We start from the raw sequence: 22,642 nt of genomic DNA, 5'->3' as shown, positions 1-22,642 counted from the left end.
GTTAGCATTGTGCAAATGGCTGGCACTGCCAAGTGGTCACCCTAAACCAGATGTGACTTCATAAGAGAAGAAAAAGAGTTTGGATTTATATCCCACCTTTCTCTCCTGTAAGGAGACTCAAGGTGGCTTACAAGCTCCTTTCCCTTCCTCCTCTCCCCACAACAGACCCCCTGTGGGGCAGGTGGGGCCAAGGGAGTTCTGAGAGAACTGTGACTAGCCCAAGGTCACCAGCAGGAATGTAGGAGTGTGGAAACACATTTGGTTCACCAGATAAGCCTCTGCCACTCAGGTGGATGAGTGGGGAATCAAAGCCTGTTCTCCAGATTAGAATAAAACAAACCCAGTTCTCCAAATTAGAATAAAACAAATGACTGCAAGAAACAGAGGTTAGGACCACAACAACAACAACAACAGTGTTTATTTCACCAGGAGAGACACAGCAGAACAACAGGTAATACAGATGTGTCATCACAGGTGAGTTGATCATGCAGCCTGGGGGAGAGGGAACTTTGGATCAGGGAACAGGTATGCAAACAGCTATTGTGCAAAAGATGCACAGGCGCATGAGAGGTCCTTGTTGGGAAAGTGTGTGCGTTAAATTAACAGAGGTAAATGGGAAGATGCAGGAATCCCTTTTTTAAAAAAAAACCAGCCAGACAAATCAACATGTTATCCCAAATATAAGAGTACCAAAGGTGATAGGAGAAGAGGGAGTCAAAATCTAATCTCATTACCAGCATTATCAGAGATTCAGAGGACACAAAGGGCAGCCAATGTTTTCATCAGTGTACTAGGAAGATGGAGGATGAACGAGAAATCTCAGGGTGCAACCAATTCTGGACAACTCACAGTGCACTCCTAACCAGAATTACTCTAAAGGACTGAGGAGGACATACACTCTTCTTAGGACTACATCGTAAGGAAAGCGACAGGGAGCAGGCTTGACAAATCAGAAAAAACACAGGAGTGGATTCAGAGCTCTGCTGGAACCTGGCCTGCATTCTTTACCCTTTCAGCATGACAATCAGGACTGAATCTTTTTGAAGAAAACTGGGGGGGGGGGGCGCAGGAGAAACACCTCATTGCACCTGAGCAAGAGATAGTTATACGGTGACACAGCATGCGCAGACATCTGAGAATGCCAAAGCGGGCAGCGGAAAAGCAAATGGACACACCCAGCAGCCCTGCTTTGTTCTGCTAGTTGTCTTGACTGGCAAGAGGGCCCACAGTCCACGAAAAGGGACTTCTGAGAAACAAGCTGCCTACGTTGCCTTCGGGGACTAAGCAAAGGGGGCGGTTCATACGGCGAGGGGGAGAACATCAGCTTGCATGGCCTTAAATAAAGTCAGCGCTCCTTGGTCATCAACCCACCCATCTCTTTCGGAAAGGATTCCAATACCCCAGAATCCAACAACTGCTCTAGAAGCTGCACCAAGATGCTGCCAAAGCGAGCCCTTCTTTCTCCTTCGGAACTCCACGGCACCCTGCTCTAATGGATTTGTGTCCTGTGTGGATACACAGGAGAGGGGGAAGAGGATCACACAAAGTCAGAAACTGGGAGAGACCTCTACATGCTACACAGTTTACAAGCAGTTTTCAATGGCTCCTCCTTCCCAAACTTCTCTTGGCAAAGTTGGGAATTGTCATTCTTTGAGGGCAATTTGGATCTTCTCGCCCCCACAGAGCAACAGTCTCCAGGTTCTACGGGGAACAGGGGAAGGAATCCGTGCAGTTTATCAGTAGAGTAAACATGCTGAACATCCAAGTGAAGAAAGAGTCCCCAGCCTTCCTGATCTACAGGAGGGGGGGGCATAGAGAGGGGATGTTGAGCTCATTTCTCCCACCGAGGTCTCCCCCAAACGCTTGCCCAAGATGCCAACCACAAACCATCCAGCAGCTTCAGAGATGGCTCAAGCATATCCCCTTCCTGCTGGCTGCTGCCCCTTCCTCGTGGAAGATCTCACTGCAGGGCTGCAGCTGGCATCTCTCCCACTGGTAGAGCCCCCTGAAGGTGTGAGGTTGTATACACGGCTTCCCCTCTGGCCACCACCTTGTCCAGCCCCAGCCGCTGCAGTTTCTCCACCAGATTCATACTGAAGACACTGTTTCGTCTCTTCTTGGCTTCCCTCTGCAGCAGCAAACTCGATCGCAAACCCCATTTGGCTAGACCATCCCAGCGGCAGTGCCGCAGCGAAGCCCAGGAAGGAGACAGCCAACACAAGGAGCTGGGGGCTTCTGCAAAGCCAGACGGGGCCACCACTGACATGGCTGTGCTCTGCGCTGAAATGCCTCGCTCTGCCAGCAGAGTTGCCAGTCCAAGAGAAGAATCCTGTGGCAGATTGCGGATGGGCTCTTCCTGCAGGGGGAGCTGGGGAGGGGGGCTCAGCCCCGCATGGGGCTCACGAGAGGACATAACTGTATTATGAAGACTGTGGAAAGCAGGGGGGAAAAAGCAAAAACAGAGTCAGTGCAAAGAACTGGGAACATGAAAAGTTGCATTTCAATAGGTGCTGAACTGCACAGAACTGCGTAGGTCAGTGAGACTCACTCGGTGGTTGGTGGAGAGCCATTTGTATAAGCCAAAAGACCCCCATTTGCTTCCACTCCTTGCATGGGGCTAGCCCAGGGGTAGGGAACCTGCGGCTCTCCAGATGTTCAGGAACTACAATTCCCATCAGCCTCTGTCAGCATGGCCAATTGGCCATGCTGGTAGGGGCTGATGGGAATTGTAGTTCCTGAACATCTGGAGAGCCGCAGGTTCCCTACCCCTGGGCTAGAATGTCAGGAAGGCTCACAGCTTAGTTGCTCCTCCAGCAGCAGCTGTTTCAAGGTGGGAACCACCTTCCAGCTACAACCTCCACCAGACAAGGGCTTTGCCCATGTCCCTGAAACATGACAGGTGCCATGCACATTGGGGAACACATGTGCTCCAGAAGCCATGAGTGGCTCTCAAGATACTGAGGCCCCTCCCGCATATGCAGAATAATGCACTTTCAATGCACTCTGAAGCTGGATTTTACTGTGCGGATTAACAATATCCACTTGCAAACAATTTTAAAAGTGGATTGAATGTGCATTATTTTGCATGTGCAGAAGGGGCCTGAGTGTCACCGGCATAGGTGCTGAACAGCACACCATGGAATGGTCCAGAACAACATGCTCAGTGCCTCTTTGGCTGATCTCTCACAAGTTCAAGGATAGGTGTGTCTGTCACTCAGAAGCTGCGGCCTCAGAAGACAGATATTGCCCTTCATTTCAAAGTCCATTCATGGAACCTTGAATCCACCACTTTAAACAGCATCTCGCGGCAACATGTTTCTGAAGATGCCAACTGTAGATGCGGGTGAAACGTGGGGAGCGAAAACTACCAGACCTTGGCCACACACCCTGGGAAACCCACAGCAGCCAGTTGATTCGGGCTGTGAAAGCTTTCAACAATACATCCCAGAGTCGATCCTTGTCGTTTGTGGATTCACGATTTGGAATTTCACTGATTTATGGTCTGTTCAAGTGTTCAGGTCCACTTTGTTTTCATTCCCGCTGCACCATCGTTGTGAACATGTTAAATTTTGCAGTAAATTTGGTTTTTTGCCACTGGAGGGCAGCACCCGCTGCAAACTGCCAGGTCCTCCTGTTTTGGCCTTGCCTCAGCAAGTAAAAGTGGCAAAATGCTCCATTCCATGCTCAAAGCGTCCCCTCCCATTCACCCACTGCTACCTTGGTGAATTGTGCCCTGCATAAGCATGCCAGCTGGCTACTTTATGTGATGCAAAAGATATTAGAAAAAGATATTAGCTTTGTTTTTAGCCATGAGGAAAATTGGTACCAGCTGGCAGTTTCTCAGCATTTCTGTTTGTGCTCAGGGTCAAACCCAGCAGGAACTCAACTTCATGCTTAGAGGTTTCTGCAAACAATATCTCGACCCAACTGTTCCCCTTGATTTAAATTTATTTTTAAAAGACTGTGTAAGATCTGAATATTTTGCAGATCTTCATAATCTCAGCATGGCATTTACTTGTCCGCTTTCAGACAATGCCAACAGAACGATCGGCTGGAAGAGACTCCCGGTCTCCACTGGCCTTATGCTTGTGCATTCTGTGGGGAACCTGTAGTGGAAGACATTCCACATTATATTTTATGCTGCCCTCTGTATAAAGAACCCAGAGCCAAATTTCTTGCTGCAATGTTAATGGGACTAAAATTTTGTTCTGACCTTGAGAAATTGATGCTTCTTTTGTCTGATATAGACCCATTTATTTCACACAGAGCTCCACTTTTTGGCCTGGTTTCTAGAATATTACGATCCAAAATACTAGATTATAGAAAATTTTTACAAACTGAAAGCTATTTACCATGTGTTAGTGGGTTTCATTGTGCAATATCTTTGGATATTTTATACAAGGTATTTGATTTGTACTTCATATATTTAACCTTTATATTTATTTTGTTATATTTTGCATTTTATCTGTTTTGACTTATTGTGATGGCCAGAACTATATACTGTACAATAAAAATCTACTAACCGGAAGTTCTGGACACAGAACTCCTGGAGCATGTTTCGTTTGGTCCTTGTAGTGACCACCACCGAGTCAAGAAACTGACTGGAGCTGCGCCGCACAACACTTTGTGAAAACAAGCCCCCAGGCAGAGACCTGCTAACGCTCAAACACCAGTAATGCCCCCAAATCTCTCTTCTTGCCTCACTCATATACCATCAATTTTTCTCCTTCTCTAGCCAAGCACCCTAATTTCAGTAGTCATGAATGTGTTCAGCATGCTTGTTAGTTGTCCCCAACCCCAGGAGCTCAAAGGAGTGAAGAGAGGAGATACCAAATCCTGAGGAAGAGAAAGCACCCCCACACTTTTAACTACATGCCACAATGTTAGTACCTGTTAGCTATGAAAAAGCAGACGGATTAGCACTAAGGTGTGGTTTCGGAAGAGATTAATGGGTTAAATCTGGGGATGCCCAAAGGCTGTGTGTAGCTGCACCCCTCCACAAGGCCTCCTGGGGATACGCTGGGGAAAGCTCTGCAGATCAATACTGGAAAAATAGTCCATGCTAGAGATGATCCTGTGTCTAAAAACAGTCAGGGCGCTTCCACTAATTTTAAAAAAGCCTCTTCCAATTTGGCAAGTTTAATAAACAATTGTAGGATGTTATTTACAGTGTTCAATTGCTAGTATTAAGTGAGTTGTACCCACATGCCTCATATGGGGTGGGGGAAAAATATCTCTCCAAATTGGGTAAGCTGATAGATTTCCTCCTTTTTGACAGCGCCTTTTCCAATCCAAAATGGTCCCGAGGAGCCCGCCAGTATAGCATATGTTTTCTCAGTGGGGCAAATAGTGGGTTATCAGGGCAGTCTCGGGATGAAAACACAAAGTTGGAGGGGAGCAGAAACTGACATCCCTTTTTATCCTGATCCAAATTGAGCAACACACGCCAGAGAATTAAATTCTGAATACAGGACTCTGAGACTGGGCCTGCTGATAGTACATGTCACAAGAATGGCGTAATGTGTGAATTGGCTCCACTGCAGTGGTGGGATTCAGCAGGTTCACACCACTTCGGCAAAACCGGTTGTTAAAATGGTGCTTGTAAACAACCGGTTGTTAAATTATTTGAACCCCACCACTGCTCCACTGCAAGTGGGGTAGGGACTGCCTTATTCTCATAGGAAGAGTTCTTGAGAAGTTCTCCAGCTGCTAGGCTGAAGATCCCAATTAAGATCATGACGAATGCTCAGGATATCCAGTGCTTTTGGCATCTCACAGTGGAAAACAAAAAGGAAACGAAGGCACCAAAGTCAGCCAGGTGGGCAGGGCAGCTCATTCAGCCTCTGATTGGTGGCCCCCAGATGGACATTTGTCATCTTCCCATCATTTCCCAAAAGCATATGCTGGCTGGAGGAGGAAGAGAAGACAGACCCAACCACTTAAAGGCTCATGGGAACTCATTTCTTAGGTTTATCATTTAAGGTGGAGCCACATCATTTGGGAGGAACCAGTTCTCGGTGGGAGGAGCCTTCCCTGTCCTTTCCAAAATTTCCATGGGCTAGTCAGAGTTTAATTTGAACTGGTCTCAGCCCCAGCTGCTGCTCAAATGCCAGAGCTTAGAACACGTGAGGCAGGAAGAATGCCTCTGAGCATTCAAACTTCCACAGACTTCACAGTTGTGGATTAGAAGTCAAATATGAGGGCATAAACGTTCCAAAACCAAAACAAAGTCCAGGACCACTTCTCCTGGAAAGAACTGGTGATTTCTAATTTCTGTGATTCCCAATTCCTTCCCTCCCACTAGCAAAAGGGTGCCAAAGAACCCCTTTTCCACAAGCCAGCATTGCTCTGGTTAGAGTAAACTGAAGGGGGAAGTGATGCTATCTTGCCCTGCTCTTCCCATGTGGGACATAGGGAAGAGAGGGAGGAGTTTCTTACTTCGGAGCCCCCATCTGTACACCAAGAGCGTCGGGACAGGCCCGTACCTGGAGCAGAAGTGCCTAGAAGTCTGGATTCAAATTGGGGCAGGGAAGCGGAGATGGAAGGAGACAGGTTAAAAACACCAAACTCTCACGCACAAGAGGGAAACCCTCCCATGGTGGTGATGGGCTGGGAGAAGACAGGATGGAAAGTGAGCCGAAGAAACCACAGCATGCTTACCTGGGTGTCACCATGGTGACCTCGTTGCTAGGATGCAAGATGCAACAGGTGGTGATGGTGAAAGTTGGCGGGGTCTGGGGCAAATTGTTAACGGAGTGGAAGACTGAAACGGACACGAAAACGAAGGGTTAATGAGTGGGGGCGGGGAGAGAGATGGTTGGACAGACAGATGCCTGCATGCCTATGGAAAGTGGGAGGATGGGAAAGAAGCCCCCTTTCTCCATCCTCAACAGCCTTGATTTTTCACAAGGTGACACTCAGGAAAAACCTTACTGCCAGGAAGCTGCAGCCAGGTGCAGTGGCCAGCTTGTTAAGCACACTGGCTTATGAGAGAGAAGTTCTGTGGGTGGGGTGTGTGTTGAGACTTCAAGTCTAACAACAGATGGGTTCCCTGAATCAGTGCGTACCTGGGCAAACTGGAGCCCTGGGCAAAACCTGAGTTTGATGCCCCCCCCCCCATGGGCGGCCACCCTCCCCCACCGTGACCAAACAAAGATTTTTTCCACCAGGTCGTTTCAAAGTCACCATCACATTATAGAACATGCCCCAACTCACAAATCTGAACACAGCAGAAATATTTTTTGAAAACATTTTCAAAATGCTTTCAAAATGTTTTATTACTGCTATGAAAACATTTTATGGTGTTGTATCCAGTCGCCCCAGTTAGGGGAAACAGCATCACTTTCAATGTTATTTAAACTGGGGACCCCAGATTCTCCCTTTAAGGTGGATTTAAAAGGAGAATCTGGGCTCCCTATTTTAAACAAGTGATTCTGGAATCAACCTTCAAGCAGCATTATTTTCAATGATGTTTAAACTAGGGAGTCCAGATTCTCCTTTTAAATTCACCTTAAAGGGAGAATCTGGGGTCCCCAGTTTAGACAACATTGAAAGTGATGCTGTTTTGGGGTGGATTATCCCCCACCCTGAAACAGCATCACTTTCAATGTTTAAACTGGGGACCTCAGATTTGCCCTTTAAATCCATGCCGATTTATTAGGCATTGAGAGAATAAAAGAAAGAAAGAAAACAAGCACTGGCAGGAAGGGGGTGGATTTAAAAGGAAAACCTGGGGAAATTTAGGGGGTGCCTGCTGTCAGGGGTGCAATTATTAAGATAGCAGCACCAAAATTTCAGAGTATCTTCATGAGACCCTACTGATGATACCACCCAGGTTTGGTGAAGTTTGGTTCAGGGGGTGCAAAGTTATGGACCCTCAAATGTGTAGCCCCCATCTCCTATAAGCTCCCATTGGAAACAATGGGGGACGGGGGCACTCCTTTTGGGAGTCCATAACTTTGGACTCCCTAAACCAAACCTCACCAAACCTGGGTGATATCATCAGGAGAGTCTCCCGAAAAATCCCTGAAATTTTGGTGCTGCTAGCCTAAAAACTACGCCCTCTGCAGGCCAAAAACAGAAAAATACTGAAAATACAAAAAATCCCACAAACGAACCAGCAGTTTTTACGCCCCCCAAAAGGCGGCGCCCTGGTCAACTGCCCACTTTGCCCAATGGGAGGAACGCCTCTGCCCTCAGTGACTAAAAAAGAAAGCCATCAAAATGGCAAGGGGCTGAAAATAAAGGTTAGACAGATTTGTGAAGGACAAATCATTTCAAAAGCCATCAGCCATGACAAACAGCCACAGAAATTTGCTGTGTGATTCTAGCAATTATTGTGATGGGGCTGTTAGTATAGACACTGATGTTGTTTTGATAACTTAACTTTGGCTAGATTCATGAATGGAACATCTTTGGGGCCTGGACAAACTTCCCCTGCCCTCCCCTCGGTTGTTGGCTGAAACCAGAAAGGGCCGCCGAGGGGGCCATTGTCAGGTGTGAACTGGGAGAAATCCAACCCAACATCAGCTAGTTTGGGTTGCCTCAGAAATGAAACAAAATTCACAAACTTCAGATGCTCAGAGAACTATACACCTCACAAGCTCAAGGAAACATGGTAAAGTTGGGTTTCTTGCCAATAAACAACCACATACAAACTGGTTCGTTAATTTGGGTGCTGTGTGGTTTCCGGGCTGTATGGCCGTGTTCTAGCAGCATTCTCTCCTGACCGTTTATGCCAAATGCATCTTTGAAGGATCTGATGTTGGAAAGCAAGTGGAGTATATATCTGTCAGGGTGTGTGGGGAGTGTGTCCAGGGTGGGTGGGAAACCTTGTCTATATGAGTAACAAAGTGACAACCAGGTCAATAGTTGAGGGCATCTGAATAGAAGTATGAGTAACAATGAAGACTATAGCTTAGGAGTAACCTGTAGATAGCAAGGTCTGGTGGGAGCATCTGAATAAGTATCCTGGCCTGTTTCTTTTGTCTATGGTCATCCTGTGTTTGTGTGGAGCTGGTTTGACACAGTCTTGACCCTAGTATTTTTTCAACACTGGCAGCCAAGTTCTGTTCATTTTCAAGTTTCTTCCTTCCTGTTAGGTGTCCATGTGCTTATGGTTTCAATTGCTTCTCTGTGTAGTCTGGCCGTGTAGTGGCTTTCAAGTGGTCAAATTTCTGTTTTTTCAAATAATATTCTATGTCCAGGTTGGTTTTATCATGTGTTCTGCTATTGCTGATTTTCTGGCTGAAATAGTCTGCAGTGCTTTAAGTGTTCTTTGTCGTGTCACCAATGGCGCTCGTTTGGTGGTTCCTATGTAGACTTATTACAGCATGCTTGCATGGTATCGCGATGAATCCTGCAGTAGCTAGAGGATCCCTCTTATCCTTTGCTTGAACGTAGCATCTGTTGAATTTTTTCTTAGTGGGTCTGTAGATTTCAGTTTGTAGGTTGTGCTTCTTCATCCAGTTTTCCTATCGCGATCAGTGGTTCCCTTTGATGTATGGTAAGAACACCTTCCCCTCTAGATGGCTCTTTTATCTTTGTTCATGTGGCTTGTTCTTGGTGTACAGCCCTTCTGATTTCTGTATTAGAGTAGCTTAATTTAGCCTGTAGAGCCCTGTTTAGGGGTGGGATCTCAATTCATCTTGTAGGGAGGGTGAAGTCTCACAGATTCTGTTTTAGCGCCGGGATATAAAAACAAGGTTTGTATGGTGCTCCTTTTTTGCCCTGGATGGTGATCATTGGGCTTTTGTGTAGATATCTGTCTGTGAGTAGGTAGGTTTTCTGTATACTGTGTGTCCCAATTGCTGGTTTGGTTTTGGATGACTAAAACATCTAAAAAATGGTAGTTTTTCCTTCATTTTCTTTCTCCATAGTAAATTGGATGTTTGGGGTGGATCTTGTTGATATGGTCCAGGAACTTGTTTAGTTCTTCTTCTCCGTGGCTCCAAATGGTGAATGTGTGTCATCCACATAACGGAACCATATGGTGGAGCTTTTTGGTGCTGTTTTCAGGGCTTGCTTCTCAAAATGTTCCATATAAAGTGTAGTTACAGGGCTAAATGAAGGGCTACCCTTGGCTACCCCATCTTTTCTGGTTTCCATAGTATCTCATTATCCCGCAGGAAGTAGCTGGTAGCAGGAGACAATGTTGAGCAGTGGGCTGATGATGTCTTTTAGGGAATTTCTGGTTAATGAGTGTCATGGTGTCTGCTATGGGGACCTTGGTGAATAGGGACACCACATCAAAACTGATCAGTTTGTCATTGGTGTTGAGTTTGAGTTTGCTGATTTTTTCAATGAAGTGAGTTGAGTCCTTAATGTAATGTGTAGTAAGTCCAATATGGATTTGCAGTTGTGTGGCCAGAAACTTTGCCAGATCATATGTAGGAGATCCAATTGCACTCTAATGGAGTCTGGTGGGAAGTGGGATTCCTTGTGGATTTTTGGGAGTCCATAGAGTCTAGGAGGGTGAGCTTCAGATTTGCAGAGACGTTTGCGAATGATTGGATCAATTGAGGAGTTTTTAATCAAGGTGTTGGTTAATTCGTTAATTACTCAAGTTATCTTGTTCCTTCAGTATTCCTATAAAATTCTTAAATAGAGATGATGATGATGATGATGAAGACTTTAGATGTATACCTCGCCTTTCTTTCCTGTAAGGAGTCTCAAAGGGGCTGGCAAACTCCTTTTCCTTCCTTTCCCCACAACAAACACGCAAGTGGGGCTGGGAGAGTTCAGAGAGAACTGTGACTGGTCCAAGGTCACCCAGCAGGCATCATGGGTAGGAGCAAGGAAACAAATCCAGTTCATCAGATAAGAGTCCACCGCTCATGTGGGGGAGTGGGGAATCAAACCCCTTTCTCCAGATTAGAATCCACCGCTCTTAACCACAACACCATGCAGATCAATACTGCATCTCTCCAGGTCACTTCAAGTACAGTTCCTAGAATTCACTGGAAAACGTTATGACTATTGAGGCCAAATTATAGTCCTTGTGCTGATTGGATAATCACACAGACCCTAAAGTGCTGTTTTGCACTACCCTTAAACTCAACCTAGACTGTGGGGGATGGGGTTAGCTATCCGATTTGGGTCACTAGACCAATCTCATGGTCTCACTAAGGGCATGGAAAGGTATGAACACACACACTTGCCAACTTACTGAAAGAGTTGACAAGCAGAAGCAGAAATTGGTGAGACACACAATACCCATGTGGAGGTGGCTGACAAAATGGCTGCCCCAAGACTTTGGGCCAAGGCGACTCAAGGATATGGATTTGTGCACTCCCCAAACTTGGCAAACAGTTTTTTGGTGGTGTCCAGGTCTTTCCATACTGATCAGTCACATGAGAGAATCAGGTGGCCCCCACTCACCGCTGGGTCTCTCCTTGGCTTTGGTAGGAGTTGAGGTAGCGAGGGCAGGAAAGGCGCTCACGTCCACATCATCTTCCTCCAAGTCATTAAGGTTGTAGATCTCTTCCAGGTCTACATCAAGCTGCCGGAAGTCTTTGGTAAGCACGCCAGGCCGAGGGTCCAGAACGCCAGCCAGATTGGGCTGAGCGAGTTGCTGCCAGTGGTGGAGGGTCATGGAGCCTAAAAGTGGAAGAGAGGAAGTTCACTTTCTAACAATCATGAGGGACTATCAACCATCCTCTCACTCAGCTGTTGGTGGTGTCTCCCCTCCCCTCCCCCAGCAACATGGGAACCAGGCTTTGTATCTAAGACTCAGAGCAAGCTTCCAAGTGTCTGTCCCTTCCTCGATGCCAGGGGTCCCCAAGATTTGGCCCGTGGGCATCATGGTACCAACTGACTCCTTCCCTGGAAAGAAAGGCTTTAAGAAAGTAGGTGAGGCTATTTAGAGTTTTTGCCCAGCAGTGCTTCTGATTGACTGTACAGATATTTAAAAATGTTGCTGTGGAAGCTGCTGCCACCTTAGCTGAAGGATCTTAACTGTTTGACTGAAGGTAAAATGTGTGAACGCAACATTTTAAATCAATATGGCCATTTTAAAAGGCATTCTGTTAAACAGACCTTCTGCTTGACATGCTGAAGAATTACTACTATAGATTTGCACAACATTTTGTGGTTGGCTCTGCCGTCTGTGCATTGGTGCAATTCAAATAATTTAACAAGCAGTTCCGGTGGTGGGATTCAAATAATTTAACAACTGGTTGTTTACAAGCACCACTTTAACAACCAATTCTGCCAAACTGGTGCGAACCTGCTGAATCCCACCACTGCGTCTGTGGCAGCCATTTCTTGGTTAGGTTCACCCCCTGAAGCAGCCATTTTGTGGATATGCCGACCACCCTGTGTCAGAATTCTGAAAGTGTTCACAGCCTTAAAAAGGTTAGAAACTTCTCTTCTATATGAAGTTAAGAGCCTCTCTGGCAACCCAAGCCATTCCCAAGCCACATGAAAAATGAGCACTGCGTTTGTCTTCTTGTCTCTTGACATCGGAGTTCTTATGTAGGCAGTGCGGAGTCTATCAAGAAATCTGTGCAAGTTAAAAGCTGAACTGGGCCAACACTGCATTTATATGTGGAATTCAGTATTCTGATATCATTTTAAAAGACAAATCTATTGACCTTACAGCAACCAAACTAAAGCTCACAGCACCCGAGCTATTTCTGGTGAAACCTCAGTAGCAGACGTATACAGATCAAAATCAGTGGCCTAAATAGTCCAGTATTATCTCCTCATAATTGCCAATGGAGTATCTACCAACCTTTCTATCCGAGAGCTTTTTACACTGGAGACACCAAGGATTCAATCTGGCATCTCTGACATGGACTTTATGTGCTTATCCTCCTGAGCTACAACCCCCCTCCCCTGGTGAAGCCCCAGGGGGCTAAAAAGTGGCCTCAGTGACCTTCCACAAATTAGGTGGTGGTGGGGGGGGGGGGTCTCAGTATGACTCCATGTCTCTTCTGTGCTTAGCAAAATTACAGGACTGTTCCAAAGAAAGCTCATAGCAATCCAAACCAAACTAACACAAGAAAATATTACAAAGCACAATGTTGTTTCTTTTTCTACAGACTCTGAGAATGTACATGCATGCAAGTGTGTCTCATTTTAGACCAGGATGAAATAAGACGGCTGAATTATATCTTGAGAACTGCTTATTTTACTGCAGTCAAAATATCAAACGTTTCAGCATTTTCATTTTATTTATTTATTTATAATTAAATTTTTATACCACCCACCTCCAGAGGGCTCTGGGTGGTGTACAACATAAAACAAAATAACAGAGAACTCGATCAGAAAAAATTAATAGAAATATAGAACGGCTCTAACATTAAAATAACTAAACCCATTTAAAGTGCAGCAATAAACTATAGATAGCGTCCTTTTCCTTGCTTATCACAGCTTGTTTTTCCGGGGGGGGGGGGGGGGTCTCATGTTCTGCATGTGCTTTGCTCTCCCTAGTAGTTAATTTGATATCATACAGGTTTTTGTCAGGCATAAAAACCTGCAGTTTAAATCCACAGGAAGATATGTCACACATAAACCTGTGTGATATCAAATCGACCGCTAGAGGGAGCAAAATGTGAAACACTCCCCACCCCAGAAGGAACAGGAACTCACAAATAAGGAAAAGGTGAACATGGGAAAGCCCATCATCTCTTTGGTTTGGAGCCAGAATTTTCATTCCAAGTAATGGAGGAATCTCACTCCAAATCCAATGCAAGAGCCCTCAACAAGGATCTCTTCCATCCAAGCATGGTTGTTTGAACTGAAAGAAAACTACCATTAACTGGAAACTTCAGATCCAACACTTTATTTCGATCTCCCTGAAACAGGCCAAGTTGCATTGAAAGTTTTCAGAACAAAGAATCCACAGAGCAGCCCTTCCAAAGGAACCCACACACACACCACCACCGCCTCCGCCCTCTGGGTTTCTTGCTCCTTCTCACCTTCTAGAGGCTTGATGATCTGAAGTTTGTCAGGGAAGTATGAGAAAGAGCCCAGGGAGAAACCAGAGCCTCCAGAACTACCCGAATAGTTGGTGCCGGTGGAAGCCACACTCTCATTGGGGGTGAGGAAGCCGCTGGAGTCCTCTAGGTCCCGGGCCAAGCGTTTGAGCTTGCTCTCACGCTCCACCTCAAAGAACGAACGCTCCGTGCTGTGGCTTTCCTGGAGGGCAGACAAGCAACGGACGGCAGCTTCCAGGTCATGCTGGCCGGGGGTGCCGGAGGAAGTCCCAAGCTCCTCCTGACTGTAGCAAAGCAGAAGTGTTTATCACTCGCTGGGATCCACTATTTATTAGTTACTGCCATTAAAACCAGTACTTATGACATGGAATGGCTTCAAATAAAAGAGAGAGAGAGAGAGAGAGAGAGAGCGACCCACCCACAAAAAAACCCACACTGACCATCATTCTTCAACAAGTTTTGACACCAAAAGTAAGTCTTTCCCTTTCTTTTAATAGACAGATGGTTCACGGTTTTCTACCACCAGTGTATTTTAGGGTATAGGGAAGGAAAACATGGTTGGGGGGACAATTTGGTAAGATGCCTCCTCAATCCCAGTCTCAGCTTCTACCTTGCAAAGCAATATTTCGGGCTATAACAGGCCTATGCATTGTGTGACTCGCTGGCTAAGCATATCACCAGCTTATCTGTATCTGGTTATTTGAGTCTGATGCTACTCACAATATCAGTTTAGCTTGTCAATCAAAATTTTCCATATGGTTTACTTCTGTCAGGAAAAACACATTTTGCTCTGTTTATCTAAGCGTTCTTTCTAGTGCATCTTTAAGGAATGCATTTCCAAGTGTATGTTTCCAGACACTGCCTTCTGCCTAACTTTTTGGCAGATTTCATAAAATGCCTGTGAGGCAAAGGCTTTGCCCATCCAGCTATGATCAAGAAAATGATAATAACCATTATGTTTTCTACTGCCCTCTTTATTGAATCATAAAAAATAGGCTGCTGTGTCAATTTATAAATTTTTCCAGTTCTGAGAAGGAGTGAATTCAATTTTTACTGGCAGATCCATTCTGCTATGTTACTTAGCACATGGTTATTATGTCACCATCTATTAAAATTAGAAAGAAGTTAATATCCTCTGCTTAATAAGACTTTTAAATTTAAACTGAAGACTTAAGTTTTAAGCTGTGTTGAGTACTAGGCATATTTTAAATAGCGACTGGATGAAATTTATAGTGATGGGATGAAATTTATACTTTATACTTCTATTCTGATGCATTTTAATGTTATTTGCTGATAGCGTATTCTTGTGTGTGCCTATATCTGATGTTTATATTATCTCATGACTGATGGTTACATTAAATTTGTAAATTACCGGGCAGGTATATTTTGCAGCTTGATGAATGCTCAATAGCCTCACTGATCTTGCAGTTGCAGGCAGATGTACTCCAATGAACAGGTGTACTCTAACCTGGAGGAACTGGGTTTGATTCCCCGCTCTGCCGCTTGAGCTGTGGAGGCTTATGTGGGGAATTCAGATTAGCCTGTGCACTCCAACATACGGCAGCTGGGTGACCTTGGGCTAGTCACAGTTCTTCGGAGCACTCTCAGTCCCCCCCCCCCCCGCCACCTCACAGGGTGTTTGTTGGGGGGGGGGAGGGAGGGAAAGGAGATTGTCAGCCCCTTTGAGTCTCCTTCGAGGAGAGAAAGGGGGGATATAAATCTAACTCTTCTTCAGTTGAAGATGGGATGTTCCTTCAACCTCTGGTGGGTCACAAGCTGTTCAAGATCAGCCTTGAGGACTCAATTCCAGCCAAGCAGCCTTGGTTTTGAGAAGGCAGGGCCTGGGCTTCTACCATTCACAGACCTTGCCACAGGTTGCTCCATACCCCAAGTGGTACTCACCGGGCTGCATGAGGGCCTCCAGGAGCTTGACTAGCCTGCCCCTCCATCCCTCCTGAAACTGGGCTGTCCGAACCATAGTAGCTGGTGCGGGGGGTGCTCAAGCGGCTGCAACCCACTGATGAAGGCTTGGAAGATCCCCCAGGAAAACTCAGAGGTGACTCTGCCCGCGATCTAGATTTTGCTGCCTGTTTCACGGCCTTCACAGTCTCAAAGACCCTCCGGAAGCTCCTGGAAATGAGAAACGTAGACAGGGAGGCTGAAGTTTGTGTCAGCAAACAAAGGACAGGGATAGACAGTCCCAGAAAATACACAGAGGGAACCCTCCCCAAACACACACACAAAGCCAGATTATCTTAAAACCAAAGCCCCGCTGCTCCCAGTCCAAATCTGTAACCTTTGCTCTCAGACTTGTTTTCCCACAATAGCTTAGCTTGCATCTAAATTCCACCTCTGGGTGGAATTCCACATCTGGAAATCCCCCGCCTCAGAGTTTTTGGGGCACCAATGAAAGCATTCTTTTGGAGACCTTCCTGCTCTCTAAAGGGACCCATGCTGGATCAAAGAAATGATGATGGCTGCCAACCTCCAGGTGGTGTCAGGAGATCTCCTGGGATTACAGTGGATCTCCAGGCAACAGATCAGTTCACCTGGAGAAAATGGCCGCTTTGGAAGGTGGCTGTATAGCATTGTACCCCAGTGACGTTCCTCCTCTCCCCACACCACACCCTCTTCAAGCTCCATTCCCAGAATCTCCAGGTACTTCCCGACACAGAGTTGGCAACCCTACCAATGGCTCATTTGATCCAGCATTCTTTTCAACACAGTGGACCACCTGATGTGCCCAGAAGGCCTACAAAAGGGCCTCAAAAGTAGTCTCAATCTACTGTAGGTCCCCAAACACTAGTACTTGGAGGGTGACTGCCTCTGAATATGGAGGTTCCACTGGCACTGCTTCTCCTTGTCCCCTCAGGTCCCCACCCCACTGCCAAACCTCTTGCTCTCAACTCACCTGTACTCTGAAGAACCAGAGCTCTCGGTCCCTTTTCTCATTGTCCCTTTGATCTCCGCAGCCAGGGAATCCTTCAATGGAAGAAAAGTGCAGAACAGGGGTCAGCGCTAGCAAGTTCAGATCTTCACTATGCCCTGAATCTCACCCAGAGGTTTTTGGCTGGACTTGGCCCTTTTCTCACAAGGTTTTTTTGGGGATAAAATAGAGGTCAGAACTACAGAAATGGCTCAGGGCTCCTTGGAAGAAGGGAAGGATTAAAACGAAACAAGACAGGCTGAGAGTGGGGACCTAGCAGCAAAAGACAAGAGACCCAAAATCACTGCAGAAGAGAGACCAATGTCTGGCACCATCCCAGCAGGGTGGGTGTTCTCACTAGAGGAAGAAGAGTTTGGATATACACCCCACCTTTCTCTCCTGTAAGGAGACTCAAAGTGGCTTACAAAGTCCTTTCCCTTCCTCTCTCCACAACAGACACCTTGTGAGGTAGGTGAGGCTGAGAGAGTTCTGAAGAACTGTGACTAGCCCAAGGTCACCCAGCAGGAATGTAGGAGTGTGGAACCACATTTGGTTCACCAGATAAGCCTCTGCCACTCAGGTGGAGGAGTGGGGAATCAAACCTGGTTCTCCAGATTAGAATCCACCTGTTCTTAACCCACTACACCACGCTGGCTCTCCCACTGATACTGTGACCCCACCAACTCTGGTGACTGGTTTTGAAATAGATGATGTTCCACGGTTGAAGGAGTGGGGAAGGCAACTTGGTCGCTCTGAACATGCTCAGAGACTCTTGCCAAGTCTCGTGTCTTCAAGGCAGAGCATTGGCATTGAAAACATTTTCCAAGTTTCAGTTCCAGTGAACACTGGGCTTAAACAAAGCCTTCCTCTCTCAACTCTTTCCCTGCCCTCATTAAGGACGAGAACCTTGATCTGTGGTATAGTACTTATTAGGTCAGGGGAATAAAGGAAACACTCTGCTTAACACAGAAGGGGAAAATAGGGGGGAAAACCCCCCCAAAATCACTTTATTAACTCTTAGATAACCACCACTTATGCCATCTTCCCTGCCATGCAACAAGGAAGAATTATTTTGGCACAAACCAAGCACTAAATTCCACCTATTTCTCTACCCTGTCAGCATCTCCAGAATATCTGCCCTTACCAGGGGCAGGAAGGTGGGAGAGCTGTGGCGATTGATGGTGCTGTTCGGAAGGCTCCGGCTTCGGAGCGTCTTGATCTCCTCCTGGGCTTCATGCAACATTGCTCCACACTCAGCGTATTTCTCCTGCAGGTCCTGGAGCTGCAGCAAAGTCACGGTAGAGGAAAGAAAGTTTAGAAACATCCCCTCCTCGGCTGCCAAGTTGAACGATTAGGAGACACTAATTGAGCCTAAAGGACTCTCGTGGGATTGTGCCAGTCAAAGCACCATCAGTGACCCTGCAGTAAATTCACAAACTTGCTTGATTAAGCTCATTTATTTATTTCTGCTGTGATAATTCCCTTTCCTTTCTCCCTCCCCCATATCTATGAATATTTAAATGGTCATGCTCTAAGAGCCCTGGGTAAGTGCCATGAGGGCAAATGATGTATGAGATCCTCTGAATTCCCAGCTTTGATTTTACAAAACTTAATTTCTAGCCTTTTTTGTTGTGGAGATAGAAGTGAAAAGGTGCTGCTGCAGTTGGAATCCCAAAGCAGAGCAAAAAGCCTATACGGAAGTCAGCTGGGTGGTATGAAGAGAGAGTGCTCAGCAGACCCAACCTGGGATCTGCAACAAGAAGGGAAAGAAACTTTTCTTTTTAAAAAAAAAGAAAGTTGGGAATCCAGAGGACCTAATAGAGACATGGCTATATGGCGACAATGCTAGAATAATGTAGCAGTTGCCATTTTTTTAGAAATGAAAAGGACCCCAATGACACAGAGAAGGAAACTGCCATTGCGTGGAAATGCAGCAGGAAAAATGGCACCACCAGTAAAAGTACAGCGTCCTTTGCACAGAAAGGCAAACACACTGTGCCTGAATACCAACAGGAAACATCAGATCAAAGGGTGGGGGCAGTTGAAAAAATGCAGGGAAACCACAGAATGTCAACTCAAGGGCGAGAATGCTGTGTGGATGCACAGGAATAGCCTGCTGCAGTTGGAATCCCAGAGCAGAGCAAAAAGCCTATATGGAAGTCGGCTGGGTGGTATGAAGAGAGAGTGCTCAGCACACCCAACTTGGGATCTGTTCTGTGAGGTGGGACTACATCCAATAAAGAATTCATACCACCCTCAAACCAAGTCACTCTTTCCCAGGGTCCTTCCCAGGAAGCCATGACAATTCAACTGGTATCATGGTGCTTTAGTTCATGTGGTGGTAGCCTAAAAACCTCCTCCGCTCTCCTACCAGTCCCCTTCTCCTTCCTGTGGCTCTTCAAGGGGACTCACCTCTGTCCGTAGCTGCTGCTGCGACTCCTTGGTGGCAGTGAGGTGTTGCTGCAGTTCTTCCACTTCTGAGCCATACTGGAGAAGAAAGGAAGGCCGGTCACCCAAAGGAGCCCTTGAGAGATTCAAGAGCCCTTTTCGTGTAGAGGTAAGGGCACTCCAGTTCCCTGGGTATAATATGCAATTTGGTAGCCCGCAGTTTCTAATGACTGGTTTAATGGGTTTTCTCTTCAAGGTGGCCCAAGAAAGTTTTCCCTCCAAAAGGAAGAGAAGGCACAGCTAATCTGCAGTCTCTCCTCCTGGTTCATAACACTGATACTCTTCAGGGAATCTGTTCAGTATCTTAAGAGATCATCTATGGCTCAGATTCAGAGATCTCCTGCCTATTTCTGTGTGAATTCCCTCATTCAGGCATCCTTAACATGGTGCCTGTAGGTGCCTTGGTGCTAACCAATACCTTTTCTGGTGTCTGCCAAGTGATTTTTTAAAAAGTGGATGGGCTAGGTAGGGCTTCTGCCAACTAGGGCTTCTGATGGGCTATGTAGATTTTTAAACACGTTGCAGCAGCTGTCACCACAACACACGAATCTTCACTGTGGGACTGAAGATAAGCGGAGGCAGCCATTTCATGACTAGCCTCGCTTTGTACAGCAGCCATTTTGTGACTGCGCCCACCAAGCTAGGCCAGAATTCCAAAGGTGCTTGCAGGCTCAAAACTGTTGAGGATCCCTGCCTACTTGAATAGCCACAATTTCCATTCAAGATCTGTTACCTAGTGAAAAACGTGCTCTCTCCTTATCTTTTTGTATGCCCTTGTTTTCCTCCCTGCAGGTGAAAAGAAATTCTGGACCTTTGAAGCACATCTGAAAACTTACAAATATATGTAGGTCAGTACACTCACTTCCATCCAAACTCTGCTTTTCTTATTACAGCACAGCTTGCAGCCTTCAGAAGTCACATTTTGTGACAGGTAACCATCAGCTTAGCATGCCCCTTTACTCACCGTGCGGCATTTGTGCTGCAGATCCACAACTTGTGCCAACAGCTGGCTGATTTCCTCCTGCTGACGAGCTGTATCCTCTGTCTTGCGGGCAAGCTCTTCCGAGAGCAGCCCAACCTCCCGGCTGGCTTCAGCTATGGGAAATGAGGTATTGGGTGGTTACTGCCCAGAGCAGATTATTATTATTAGGTTTATTATCACAGTTGCCAGTTCTTTAGTTGGTTGTTGGCCTTTCATTACAATTCGAGCCTCACCCAGAGGCCTAGGAAGTTGTAACGTATCGGCGTAGTATTTGTGTGGATCCCAGCAAGGCGGCCTTCTGAATTCGATTATTATTATTATTAGGATTTCTATACTGCCCCTCCCCTTTTGGGCTCAGGTTAAATCACATCATATTAGCATATTAATATAATATAAAGCATCTAAAACAATATAAACAGTAAAACAGTAAAACATAACTGAGAATAAATACAGAACAGAATAATCACAAGATGGCCGTCAGCAACATTCCCCCACCTGGGCGGGCTGATGATGGAAAACAGTGGGAAGACAGAGGAGGAGAAGAATGTGGGAAGGCCAGATGGTATCATGGAGCCAGTGTGGTGTAGTGGTTAAGAGCAGGTGCACTCTAATCTGGAGAACCGGGTTTGATCCCCCGCTCTGCCACTTGAGCTGTGGAGGCTAATCTGGTGAACTAGACCTGTGCACTCCAACACATGCCAGCTGGGTGACCTTGGGCTAGTCACAGCTTCTCGGAGCTCTCTCAGCCCCACCTACCTCACAGAATGTTTGTTGTGAGGGGGGAAGGGAAAGAAGATTGTAAGCCCCTTTGAGTCTCCTTGCAGGAGGGAAAGGGGGGATATAAATCCAACTCTTCTTCTTCAACTGTATGCCTGGTGGAACGCTCCATAGGAGGCCATGGCTCAGTGGTAGAGCACTTGTTCTGAATGGAAAAAGTCCCAGGTTTAATCCCTGCCATCTCCAGTTGGATCAGGCAGGAGGTGATGTGAAATACCTCTGCCCAATACTCTGACAGACCATTTGCCCTCACTGAGGCAGTTTCAGCTTTGAAAGGGGACATCATAAAATGCATGTTTTGCCTACTGAAGGCCCCGAGTTCAATCCCAAACGTCTTCCACTAAAGAATCAAAGGCAAAGGATGTTGAGACAGAAGTTCCTTTTTCTGAGCCTCTGGAGACTTCCTGTCATGCTTGAACCAAGTTCAAGTTTCCAGCTAATCTGTTTAACCAATCAGATTGCACAGAGACTCAAGACCCAAAACAGGAGATTTAATTCTGGGATGAGGACGCTTTGGCGTGAATGGGATTCTAACCCTGATCTTCCCCAGCTTTGGAGAGGTTTAAACAAGAACCATACAATCCAGCCAGGGACCCCATAGGTGGCTGAAACTGTATGGCACTCACTCACGCTAGCTTCTGCCAGCCTGGCCAATTGGCCAGGCTGGCAGGGGCTGATGGGAATTGTAGTCCATAACATCTGGAGTGCCAAAGGTTCGCCACCACTAAGGCCACTGGATGAAATGGAGACGCTAACTATGCAGAGACAGAATTTCCGCCTCTTCACTTCTCCCCTGAATTGTATCTATGGGGATGACCTACAAGCTTGGTTAAGTGGAACTCGAACATCTCTTTAATTCAAAAATGCTGTGATCAGTCCTGATCTCTGGAAGTACAGTTGGGAATAAAGAACTAAATAAATCACATCTTCCACCTTGTGATTAGCAGCAAAGTTGTTTTATCATGTAGAGAGGCTGAGAATTAGTTTGGAAACCCGAGGTTGTGAGATCCCCCGAATCCACCCCATCTCCAGCTCCATTAGAGGTACTTACAAAATTGCTCCACACAATCAATCATCAACTTCTGCTCCTGTTCTTCATACTGACATGTTTCTGAGGAGATAGTGGTGACCTGGAACAAAGAAATACAACCCGTTAGAATTAATCTGTGCATTTGGTGAGTTATAAAAAGACAGAGAGGCTCTGGATATATAATGGGAAGCCCAGTTTTCAGTCCAAAGCCTGGTGGCTTCTCCGCCAGAAAGCAGCTGTGGGACAAAACTTGTATTTTGTCAGACAAACTGTTCTGGGGATGGGGCCTCTCTAAAGAAGCTGACAAAGAAGCTGATGTATAGCTTTGTAACAGCAACAGCTTTACAATTAGGGAGCACCCGTACAGACAACAGCCAAAGAGAGAAGTACAGTTGAAGGCGGTATCCCTTCATGCTTTGGCACCCACAATTTTTTATTTTAAAAAAGATGTTATCAGTGTATCTTTGAGCAAACTAACAGCCCCATCCGGGGTGTGTGTGTGTGTGGAGCTGAAGGGTCTTTGGGGAGTGGTGTGGCCT

At 46.2% G+C, this 22,642-nt stretch overlaps 1 protein-coding gene across 4 annotated transcripts in view; it reads right to left on the bottom strand.

Annotated features, from left to right (window-relative positions):
• Nucleotides 1–387: 387 nt before the first annotated feature.
• The window catches only part of LOC125445124 (trafficking kinesin-binding protein 1-like), a 44,788-nt gene continuing 22,533 nt past the window's right edge, over nt 388–22,642 (bottom strand). For 2 of the 4 annotated variants that reach the window (XM_048517984.1, XM_048517985.1), the window contains 10 exons: nt 22,125–22,203; nt 20,279–20,409; nt 19,279–19,353; nt 18,011–18,148; nt 16,852–16,922; nt 15,843–16,070; nt 13,923–14,224; nt 11,380–11,598; nt 6,661–6,763; nt 388–2,429 (listed from right to left, as the gene is read on the bottom strand). In XM_048517984.1, the coding sequence (XP_048373941.1) occupies nt 1,961–2,429; nt 6,661–6,763; nt 11,380–11,598; nt 13,923–14,224; nt 15,843–16,070; nt 16,852–16,922; nt 18,011–18,148; nt 19,279–19,353; nt 20,279–20,409; nt 22,125–22,203 (1,815 nt within the window). In that variant the 3' untranslated portion in view covers nt 388–1,960. Of the gene's footprint in view, nt 2,430–6,438; nt 6,509–6,660; nt 6,764–11,379; nt 11,599–13,922; nt 14,225–15,842; nt 16,071–16,851; nt 16,923–18,010; nt 18,149–19,278; nt 19,354–20,278; nt 20,410–22,124; nt 22,204–22,642 lie in introns of all 4 variants that reach the window. The other 2 variants (XM_048517986.1, XM_048517987.1) reach the window with 2 other exon arrangements.

This window comes from Sphaerodactylus townsendi, linkage group LG15, assembly GCF_021028975.2.
Source record: "Sphaerodactylus townsendi isolate TG3544 linkage group LG15, MPM_Stown_v2.3, whole genome shotgun sequence".
NCBI lineage: Eukaryota > Metazoa > Chordata > Lepidosauria > Squamata > Sphaerodactylidae > Sphaerodactylus > Sphaerodactylus townsendi.
Note: the sequence above shows the minus strand (reverse complement) of the source record. Positions and strands in the feature narration are given on the sequence as shown.